We start from the raw sequence: 11678 nt of genomic DNA, 5'->3' as shown, positions 1-11678 counted from the left end.
CCTGGCCCACATGTCAGTGGCCCAACGGCACGTAGCGCACGGCAGAGGAGCGTCCTCCCCCCACCGCCCAAGCGCGCCTGCTCTGCTCGGCTCGCCATCGACCGGCTCTCGCCACCGCCCGCTCTGCAGCCTCGCGCCCGCGACTCGGCCGGCTCCTCCTCGCGCCCGTCAGCCGCCGTCTCCCACTGGACCGCGCGGCCACGGCCTCGGCCCGCTCGCCGGCGTCAGCCCACCCGCCCGCGCGGCCACGGCCCCGGCTCCGTTCTCCCTCCTTCCCAAGCCCCACGCCATGCGCGCCACGGCGCGTGAGAAGGAGTCGTCGAAGTCCGCGAGGAGCACAACGCCTCGAGCGCCCGGGCCGCCGACGCCGGTTTGCCTCGCGCTCCGCGGGCCTTGCGCCGTCCTGGCACGGTTCGCCGCCGCCCCGTCTGCGCTGGCCGCGACCTGCGCCTCCGCACCTCTGCTCGCCGCCCCGTCCGCGCCCGCTCCCGCCCAGGCTCGCCCCGCCGTCCCGTCCAGGCCGCGCCGCCCGCGCGACCCCGCCGCCTCCGCGGGCGCCTCGCCCGGGCCCTGCGGCCTCCGCCAGCGCCGGGTCGGAGGGAGGGCCGAGCGGCGTCGCCGGGGAGGAGGCCGAGAGCGCGCGGATGGCCGCCCACGCTCGTCCACCTCGCCCGGGCCCTGCAGCCTCCGCCAGCGCCTCGCCCGGGCCCCGCGGCATCCGCCAGCACCGATGCGCGCCACCACGGCCTCCATCTCCTCGTTGACGCGGTAGTCGAAGGAGCCGAGGGAGTAGGTGCGGCGGTCGGTTGCTCACACTACCGATCTCGACGCGGAAGCTTCTGGACGCACTGCTCCTCGCGTCCAACGGCTCCTGCTGTGCGGCGGCAGTGTAGGCGGCGAGGAGAGGCAGCTGCGGGAGCGAGATGGCGGCGCGAGGCGGGGCCGGCGACGGGAGACGATGCCGGCGACGGGAGAGGGAGACGGGGAGCAGGGGAGAGAGGAGCGAGGAGCAGAGCGGCTAGCATGCGGGAGAGAGAAGCTTTGTTTTTTTGCATGCACCACATGGTGAGCCTAGCCAGGAAAAGTAGAAGAGAGGCTGACAATGGGCCTTTGGCAGCAAAAGCATAGCGTCGGCGCGCCCAGCAGCCCCCCGGTTTCCTGGGTTCACCTCGCGAGCGCCGGCCGTGATTTTCGTCTGATTCGGTGAAAAACGTGACTCTGGGACTGACGCTGGGAGGATTTTTACTCGCCGGCGATAAAAAAGGCTTCTGGGGGCGTTTCGGGGGCATGGGTGGAGATGCTCTAACACTAGGTGTCACTCACACGATGTTCAATTTGCTTTCTTTTCTAGGGGAATGTTCAATTTGTTTTTTTTTTGTATGACCATAGAAGATGAACTAATTTTGGGCCGCATTATTTTCTAATGCGTTGACCATGCAAAAAATGGGCTGCTCTTCCTTAATTAGTTTGACTAAGCTGAGAACCACGGTACCATTCACCTTCACTGTAAACGTAAAGAGAAACCAGGAGCACGGGATAATTGAGCGTACCATAATGGACGCGTCGTAGCTGAAGCGCGGCAGTATGGTGCTCATGAAGCACGCCGGCGTGGTGGCGAGGCCCATGTCGAAGACGGCGCAGCCCGCCTTGGCCAGCCCCGCGAACAGCACCGCGCTGAGCCGCGACCCGGACAGCCGGGGGTCCCGGCCGACGGACACCCGCAGCTGCTCCCCGTCCTCGCCCTCCGGCCGCTGATCCCGCAGCCACTCCCCGAAGCTCTCGCCGATCACCTCGACGGCCAGCGGCGTGAGGTCCACGGCCCGGCCCTTCTCGCCTTCCAGCGCCACGCCGCGCACGTCCGGCCCGTTCTGCAGCCTCCGGATCACGTCGCCGTCCTCGCCGCCCGCCGACGCACCGAGCGCAGTGCTCTCCAGCTGCCCGCTGCCCGTCGCCGAGGGTCGGCCGCGGGAGCTCGCCGTGGCTCGTATCACCTGGCAGCACCTCCTCCTCCCACTCCACGCGCGAGGAGGTGGCCGGAGCGCGCCGCCCGGCCGCCTTGCGTGCTCGCATGGCTGCAGAGCGGCCGGAGGAGCGGCGATGGTAGCCATTGCCACGAGCTAGAACGCCGGTACCGGCAGTGCAGGTGACGAGACGAAATGGCACAGCACAGTGGCGGGCGGTGCACGCAGGCGATTGGTATGTGATGTGCGCGTACTGGACTGGAGAAATATCTGCAGCAGGGCGTGCGGAAGGCAGCAGCCTAGCTGGTTGCGGCATCGCCGGAGGGATATTTTGCACGTCGGGACGCGGCGGAGGCTGCGCGGACATGATAGACCGTGTGCGGTGGAGGCGCTGCCGTAACAGTTCTGTGGTGCTGCTGCCATCGAGCCTGCGAGCTGCAACGCGCGTACGTAATTGGCATGTGTTGCGAGTGTGACAAATGGCAGCTGGAGTGGCCAAAACTGAAAATGACTTGCCGTGGTTTCAAGGATCGGTAGGTGCTGCATATACGAGAGCGAATTTTGAGTTTTTGACACGGGCCAACTAAACATGTACACTTTTACAACCTGAGCCCTGCCAATTTACTGTCAGTTTACTTTTGAAAGTAGAATAGAAGTTGATTTGTACGTAGATGGTTCTTTTATTAAAAAAATCAGATGTATTATAAAGATTCATAAAAAGTACAAAACACTTCAAACCTAATAAAAATTACATCGAGGTCTATGGATCACCGAACGATCATTGCCGCCGCCAGAACGAGCCGCCGACGCGCCACTGTCGCCGCTCCCATACCGGAACCAGCCTGACATTGTCGATGACAGACACGAAGTCTTCGTGCACGTGCCCCTAAGGACCAGCGCCCCGGAGCCGCAATCGTTGCATTTGAATCCTTGAATCGATCTGAAGAACCTGGCACCAAATATCGTCGTTGCGTATGCACGACGAGAAATCCTAACCTCGCCGCCCCTAGGAGCTGGCAGGAATCTATGCCCGGGCTCCGTCTAATCCGTCCCAAGGGACGAATTTGAGGAAGCCCGAAAGATTGACTCGAAGGAGTGACGCGATCCATCCAAACGCCGCCTTGCGAAGACTAAAACCGTACATATCTACTAACAGGAGCCGAGACACCAGGATTCTCCTCCCCGCCATCAACCGGCGGAGTGGCAGAGAGGAGGCGAATCCACGGGCTCTCCGCGCGGAGATCCATGGGAGGGGCTTTCCCAAGTCGCCTTGGCAGACTGTTTTCTAAAAAGAAAGCTTGATAGGCAGTAGTATGCTTTTTGCATGGTGATACGTGTCTCACTTATATCATAAGAATTATAGTACAAGCTACATATATACCGACCTATAAAAACTAAAAAGACAGCAGAACACTAACTTTGTACGCAAAAAACACAGACTAAGAAGTAAAACTACAAACAAGACCAATTAACCCTCCGAGCTTGACACAAACATCCGTCACCTGCCTCTGGCACGATCATAACAGCCATCAAAGAAAAAAAAATGACGCATCACCTCCACATCTGAGCTCAACGCGGCACCATCACTGATATGCAGCTTTGCGGGCCTTCAAGGTGGCTCACCAAAGGCGAACCATTAGCGTTGAACGAATCAGACTGGTGCAACACCCCGAACAGTCCATCGAACTCTAGATCTAGCACCCCCACATGACTAAGACGTCGGAGCAAGACCATACCTGCCATCCATGAACCACGAACCCAGCACACGATCCACCATCTTCCAGATGTCGCTGATGCAGACTATAATCTGTATCCGCTCCTGGACTACCTCTCAAGCTCTGCGCCGGTGCTGGAGTGGACATTGTCCCAACGGTGAAGCCCGAGGACACAGGTCCACCACAAAGAATGCCGCCGCCGCACCATCTTGGATTGAACTAACTGGTTTCCAAATCCTTCCCCAGCCATAGGACCGATCACCTCGTCAGGGTAGGATTTGAAGAATCTTTATTAAGCGCCGTCATCACCGCCGCCGAAGCCAAAACGATGAACAACTAAAAAACATAACCTACTAAAGGCTAAAGCGGTCCACACGCGTAAATCCAGTGACCGGACGGCGACAGAAGAAAGCGCTCCTAGCGGCGGCGGCGGCGAGACCATTTTCTTTCTTCCCCTGAAAGATTGATATGTAGTACAAATAAGAAGTTCCGAGCATATACTAGTCTTTATTGTACTTCTTCATTTGTTTCCCTTCCTTTACCCGAGCTAGATAATCCGTACCCGTGGCATCAGCAACGAGCCAGGACAAACGTGTAATTGAATTGGTCCAAAATGGTGTAACATGTGTGCATGTTGTTGTTGTTTTTCTGTAAAAATGACCCAAGATATATTATAAAAAAACATGAGAAATACAAGAGCACCCAAAACATTATTATAACTACATCGAGGTTCCTGAATCACAAAACAACCACTATCATCCCTAGAATGAGCCGGCGATGCACCGCCGTCGGTGCTCTACTACCGGACCCAGCATTACCTTGTCGATGATAGCATGAAAGTTTTATGTGCACATGCACTTAAAGACCAGCGCCTTGGAGTCTCAGTCGTCACTGTTGAATTTGTCTGGTGTGCCTGACACAAGATCTAACCATTGCGCACGCATGACGAGAAATCTTAACCTTATTGTCCCAAGAACACGACAAGAAACTACAATGAAGGTCCGTCCAAATGGAGTCGAGGAGGAACAGAGCCTGGAAGACCAACTAGAAAAAACCGCTGACATCCGTCCTAGCACAACCCCAATGATGACTACAAAACTAACCTAATGCGGGAGGCAAATCAATGGGCTCACCGGCGGATCCTGGATGGAAAGAATTTTTCCTATCCGCAACTTACGAGGGGAAGGCCAAAAAAAACTTGAGATGTATCTACACAGATTGTCAATTTTAGTGTGGCATTTCTTTTCGACCAGAAAGTGACAAGCGTTGGATTTAAATGACAACGAAGAAGAACACATTACAAAGCTCAAATTGAGCTCGTAACACACAACGGTACAACAAAGACACCACACTACAACAAATCCACACCCTAGGATACTAGGAATCTCCCTTCAAGGATCACAGAGGTTCAACAAAGGAAAGGAGAACTTCAGTTCCCATCATAATTTGATCAAGTAAGATGGACGCTTTTTAGCATTAGTCGTCTGATTACCCCCGACAATACTCCTCACAGAGAGGGAGGCACGTCATAAGGTAACAAGGTAATCCAAGAAGGATCACTACTCGCTAACCCGAGTTCAAATGAAAACGGGCCCACCGCATTACCAAGAACTTGGATCTATATTTTAGTTTTGTATCATTACATGCTTTTTTTAAACCAAGTTTCATTATATATACATATACATACATGTGTGTATGAATCTTCAGCAATATATATTTGTACTTTTTAGTGTATTTATTATATGTGGTGTGTAAAAAAATATATCAAAATATATCAAAGTCTTGCATATCTTATTTTCTTTTTGTGAAAATTCGTATTGTTGTTGTTTTTGGCAAGAATTTTGTCTTTCGGTGTAGCCTATATATATTTGTGGTGTAGATTTTTGGAACATGGGTTTAGGTGCACCGAATTTTCTAAAAAAGGAAAAGATAGTAAAAAGTAAAAAAAAATATGAACTTTGTCGGAACAAGCATTGGCTAGCATATCACTCACGTGTAAAGTTTCGCGACAAAGTGACTTGTGTGGTATTGTTGGCAAAAAAGTCAAAATTGCAACAACAAACTGTGTGAATAGTAAGCTTAATATAGTGGTATTGGTTTTGTTTTTATTCGTTCAAAATACCACGAAAATTATTTTGTCATGAACCTTTACACATGAGTGATACACTAGACAATGCTTGTTCCCACAAAGTTCATATATTTTTTTCTTTTTTTTTTTGAAATCCGGGTGCGACTATACCCATTTTCCTTTGTGTATTTTTGACATATTTTGTCTTATTTAGTGAATTTTTGCTGATACCTAGAGAATGTCCATAATAATCCCTAGAAAACATATATTTTCGCAGGGCATTAATACGCCAGCGCCGCCGCTGACAGTCAGATCGGGGTCTCGCACAACGGCACAAGGGAGAACAGCCGGAGCCGGTGGCCCCGTGCCGCTTCCCGTATCCGAGAGGATGATGACGCGAGGGCAGCGGCGGCGCTTGGGCCTTGCCGATCCACCGGTTCCTTGCGCCGGATCTGGCCACCCGAGGAAGCGACCGCGTCAGGGTCTGCGCCGCTGTATCGCCGCGCGTCTACCCGGTCGTGAACCCCGCTCCTCCACCGACGGCGCGCGTCGCACCGGCCTTCCGGAGGAAGAGACCGAATGGAGGGACTGGGCGAACCTGACGAGCTCGCTCGCCGACGACGTCGCCGTCCGGCTGCTCTCCCACAACGTCTCGGAGTATCTCCGCTTCAGGGCCGTGTGCAAGCCCTGGCGCTCGGTCACCGAGGACCCGCGAGCGCACGGCGTCCTGGATAGCCGGTTCCGCCCCCACGGCTGGTTCCCGCTGCCCAACCGAGGGGAGTCCCCGTCGCGCCGGCGCCTCGTCCACGCAATCGCCAGGGCCCGCGTCAGAGTCCACCACCAGATATTCTCCAACAGCCGCCTCCTCAGCGTGGCCGACGGCCTGCTGGTCATGTGCGACGAGGCAACCACTACCGTCCGCCTCCTTCACCCGTTCACCGGCAAGCTCGCCGAGTTCCCCGACATCACCGACGTGCGGCCCCACGATGGCGCGGAGCCGAGCGCCCGCCTCGGCATGGACGCCTTCAAGGCCCGCTTCCCTGGCCTCGGCGTTGACCCGGACGCCCACCTCGCCACGGGCGACTACAAGTCCGGCTACCCCGCCGAGGGCACGGTCATGGACTTCGCCAGCATCGACGACTCCACCTCCCCGCCGACCCTCCAGCTCTGCGTGAAAAATGGGAAGTGGCTCGTCATCTCCGCCAAGCCTGGCGATGAGCACTGGGTGCCCCTGAGCCAGCCGAAGGGCAGCGTACGGGTCATGTTACACTTCGCTTTACTTAGGCTGGTCACAAGAAGTAACTTCGATTAGACTACTAATATGCATATCCATACGTTACTACCTTCCTATAGGTAGTAACATATGTGCGGTGTCATGCAAGTCTTCATTTCTAGACGTAGTTTTTAATACTTGGAGTGTGTTATATTACTCTAACACGTTATGTTAGAGTAGTGCTATGCACAAGATGCTTTGCAGGTGATTTCTACAAGAGAGTGCAGATCAGCTCGTCCATGCATATGACCAGAGGGCAAAAGACTGTTAGATCGGCCATCGTGTAGCTGTCGTGCAAGCTACATCGTCCGCACAGCAATTTCGTTATGTTATCAAAAACGCCTATCTTCTCATTAAATACTTGCCACATAAATAAATTTATTTTGGGATGCGTCATGTTACTATCTAAGTTATTCTCATCGAAGTGCCAAAGCCTAGTGAAGTGAAGAAGTAGTGGGCCTCGATTACCGAAAAAACACTTCAATGTTACTATCTCCGTCCGGATTTATTAGTCTCCTTATATTTCAATTAAACTTTGACCTTCTACTCCCTGCTTTATGGTTTATAGGGCTTATCTCAAAATTTAAGATTTCTCGTTTTATAAGTCTCAATTTGATTGTTCCCCATCACATGTTTAGATTTCAATGTGCATTAATTAATTGCATGCAGGGATTAATAGAAAATTGACCAATGCATGTACCTCATGTATGATGCATTGCAACTAATGCTTTGGTAAACACAATTCTTTGTGAAAAACCAGCGTATTAATTAAGTGCTTTTGCAAACTACAAAAAATATTCCACCAATCATCATCTACCCTAGTTTATGAGATTTTTGAATTGAGCCCTATAAACCGGAAAGGAGGTAGTATTTAAGTACCAAAATATACTTCCTCCTTCCATCTATATAGGGCCTAATGCGTTTTTCGAATAGTATCACTGAAAACCTCTTTTGAATATGAGTAAGTTGTATGCCACAAAAATAGTATCACTCAAAACCTCTTTTGAAACGTTCGTCATCGAGGCTGCTTGGTCTCTCTGGAAACAGAGGAACGCGCGAGTCTTCCGTCGACCGGAGCAAATAAAGAGACCAAGAGAGTTAGCTAGTTGGATTCTTGAGGAGTTACAAGAGCTGAAACATGTAGGTGTAGGTGTCGGAGGTCTAGATAGATTTGTGAGGAGTTGACCTTAGCTCTGCGTCCGGTGTGGTGTTACCGGTGACTGATGTTCGCATCTGTCGCAAGTATCTTGTAATTATCTTTTCTCTCTTCTATAAAAATATGGTACGCCATTGACATACTCTGGGAAAAAAAATATGAATTCAATAATATAAGTTTTGTGGTATATAACTTATATTTTATTAGTCAAATCTACAGACAAGATTTACAATAAAATACAAGGAGAATCAATAAACCCGGAAGGATGTAGTACTTTATGTATCCTTTCGTCCCGGATGAGCGTTATCGAGTGGCATTTTGCGACAACATTAGTTCAATTTATTTTTAGGCGTGTTTTGTAGCTTCTTTTTTTTACTCTCTATTCCCAATAATTTATTGTGTGCTTTCTTTGAATTTTGTTGTGTAATTAGTTGGCAGCACATGGCATACCTTTTGCATGATGATGCCTTGAACTATTCATGGCCTATGGAATGTAATCGCTTGGTTGATCTTTTGGTAAAAACAAAATCTTCCTAAGTTTCGAACAAAGGGACTTCAAAAAAAATGTGGGAAAAGAACGTCAAGAATGAAATGGATGTATTTCTCTTGCGCGCCCCGAGCTGTTGTGTGAAAAAGGACTATCTGAGGCAATATGCATTTGGCAGAGCCCTTGCATTAGAGGAAGTGAGGAACACCTGACCTGCGTAGGCTTTATTAAAAGAATGATTAACAGTATATATCACATTGTCTGTACGATCACCAGCCATATTTTGTTGACATAAGGAATAACATTCTTTTATTAGCTCTGAGAATTACCTTGCATGATATTTCTGGTCTTATCATAAAGCATGCACCACAAACAGTTTAACTGAATGTAAATGGGCCTGAACTGTACAAAAAATGAAGCGAACAGAGTAGTATGTTCTTTTATTCACACAAAAGTTGTAGTATGTGATAACCATGACCTTGATATGCTAGAAATGCGTTGATAACCTCCTTGACAAAATGCATTGAGCGATAACTTCCGTGACCTATCGTCAGTCTCTTACAGTCTTATTGTACTAACTAAAGTTAGTTGATAACATGCTATCTAGCTGCTTTAACCACTAGTATGACACTACACCGAATTATCCTCGTCATCTTCACTGTTTTCCAGAACGTGTGCAAGGGAATTGGCTTGCAACTTCTTAAACTGCCCTATGAAGTCTGTTGCTTCTGAAATGAGAGCATTCTTTGCAGCCTTCACACTACCAGCTCGCTGCTCCGAAAGAGGCCTCTCAGGATCAGTTGCATTGGTGCCAGCAGCCTTCTTACGAGGCTTTTTTGCGCCTTCTCTTCGGGTCAACTGATTAATGTACTTCTCGTGCAAAACAGTATTCTTTAGAGGCTTCAGTACTGGTGGACTCGGTTCAGCATGCTTAGTTTTCAACCTTGACAACGGTCTCTTACGTGCTGAAGAACTCGCGCTGTACTTTTGCAGGGAAAAGGACTTTAGATAATTGTCAGGGGTCCCAGGAGAATCGTCAAGAGGAATGTTCAATTGTAAAGCAGATGGTGAAGTCTCAAATATAGAGAAGTGATCAGCCTCTTGAGCTTGGTCAATGAGGGAATGCTTCTTCAGCAAGTGTCTCACTGTCTTCTGTGCTAATAGGCTCTTTTGTTTGGCGGTCCTTGGTCTTCCGGCTAGAGGTTCCAAGAGGTTTGGAAATTTTGGATCAGACAATGTGAAATGTGCTAGAGGAGAGAACTGTGCTTTACTTCGAGGACGAGGGGCAATTGGAGTGGGCGTAGAGAGGTCAGCATGAACTCTATTGAAGCAGTCTTCAGCAGATTTGCCTGGCACCTGAAAGGATGTGTATCAATTTGCTGAACTAACAAAAATGATGAAGGAACAAGTCTCTAGAAAAATGCTGAGTAATCTATAGGACATACTACTGAGTACTGAAGTATAAAATAGATTGTCAAAGCAGTGTGACATGTTGAATATGACATGTGGTAAGCATCACTATAAATGGCTGAAATCAATTCCATGTGAGACTACTAAAAGAACAGCAGCAAAATATCAGCAATCTAAGCTCACAGTACTATCTTTTTTGAACCTGAGCTCAAAGTATTACTCCCTCCGTCCCAAAATAAGTGTCTCAACTTTGTACTAGCTCTAGTACAAACTTGTACTAAGCTCAAGACACTTATTTTGGGACGGAGGGAGTATGTTTTTACATGTATCATGTAACTCGCAACATTAACTGATGACCACTTCACATCCATGTTGGTGTCAACATGTGATGAGAGGATGTTAGAGTACGTAATGGGCCTAATGGACCCGTTAGTCTTAGGGTTAATTAGAGATAAGGGTCGCTTGCTTAGGGGTCAAGTGCGCCTTGCTTGGGAGTCAAGTAAACCTCTCTATATAAAGAGAGGAGATGTATCGATCTAATCAAGCAAGAATTAAGAAGGAAATCCCTTCCCTCTTGCCCGGCAGTGGGCAAAAAGGCCCCCGGCCGGCCCTCTCGGGCCCTCCTTCTAGCAGCACCATAACAATTTGGTATCAGATAGCTCAGTTCCGATCATGTCTTCGCCGCCGTCCACCCCGTCGCTTCCACTGCCGACCGTCACCACCGCGCCGCTGGCCATCTACACCGCGCCGCTGCCCTCCCCGTCCGCGCCGCTGGTCGCATCCTCCGGCGCCGCCACGGCACCACCGGCCGCCGCCTACACGCCGGAGGAGATCACCGGGGTCTTCAACGACCTCGTCACAGCTGTCCAGGGGATCCGGCTGTACCTGGCCAGCCCCTACGGGCCGCCGCCGCCCCTGCCGCCGACCGTCGCCATCGGGCCGCCGGCCCTGCCGTGGTACTCGCCGCATTCAGGGGCCTCCGCGGCGTTCGCTGGGATGCTGCAGCTGCCGCCGCCGCCCGCCGCCACCCCACAGTGGCCGACGCCGGCTCCCGCCGCTCCTCCAGTGCCCATCGCCACCCCCGCGCCACCGTGGCTGCCGTGGCAGCTGCCGCACCAGGCGGCCTTCGCCCCGCTCGTCGGGCCACTGCAGCAGCGGCTGCAGCTGCCATCCATCGCCACCACCGCCCAACCCTGGCTGCCGTGGCAGCCGCTACTCCTGGCGGCCTCCGCCGCGCCCGGCGCTCCGCCGCAGCAGCTGCAGCAGCCACCGCCGGTCAGCTCCGGCCCCGCATCGACCGCGCCGGCTGGAGTCCCGCTCCACCAAGTCCAGTCCCGCCGTCACCGTCATCGCTTCCTTCTTGGATCACTACCCGCCACGTGTCGGCGGCGGTGAGGCTGCAGGCTGCTGCGCGCGGCCTCCTAGCGCGTCGGCATGTGCGGGAGATGCGTGGTCTACAGGTGCCGCTCCTCCAATTTGCCCTTCGCTGCGCAGAGGACCTCGATCTCATCCGTTGGGTCGGGGATCTTGGGCATGCGGTTTCCCCCAAGGGCGACGGGCCTACTGTTTTCCCCACGGGCAGCGACCTCAAAGTCTGCGACATCGGCG

At 51.9% G+C, this 11678-nt stretch overlaps 2 protein-coding genes across 2 annotated transcripts in view; both read right to left on the bottom strand.

Moving 5' to 3' along the window:
* Positions 1 to 2298, bottom strand: part of LOC119338804 (phosphomannomutase/phosphoglucomutase-like) — a 4530-nt gene extending 2232 nt beyond the window's left edge. The window contains exon 1 of the mRNA XM_037611034.1: positions 1551 to 2298. Within this exon, the coding sequence (XP_037466931.1) occupies positions 1551 to 2108 (558 nt within the window). The 5' untranslated portion in view covers positions 2109 to 2298. The remainder of the gene's footprint in view (positions 1 to 1550) is intronic.
* Positions 2299 to 8957: 6659 nt separating this feature from the next.
* The window catches only part of LOC119341418, a 6217-nt gene continuing 3496 nt past the window's right edge, over positions 8958 to 11678 (bottom strand). The window contains exon 3 of the mRNA XM_037613292.1: positions 8958 to 10016. Coding sequence (XP_037469189.1) covers positions 9291 to 10016 — 726 coding nt within the window. The 3' untranslated portion in view covers positions 8958 to 9290. The remainder of the gene's footprint in view (positions 10017 to 11678) is intronic.

The sequence above is a fragment of the Triticum dicoccoides genome, chromosome 7B, assembly GCF_002162155.2.
Source record: "Triticum dicoccoides isolate Atlit2015 ecotype Zavitan chromosome 7B, WEW_v2.0, whole genome shotgun sequence".
Classification (NCBI taxonomy): Eukaryota; Viridiplantae; Streptophyta; class Magnoliopsida; order Poales; family Poaceae; genus Triticum; species Triticum dicoccoides.
Note: the sequence above shows the minus strand (reverse complement) of the source record. Positions and strands in the feature narration are given on the sequence as shown.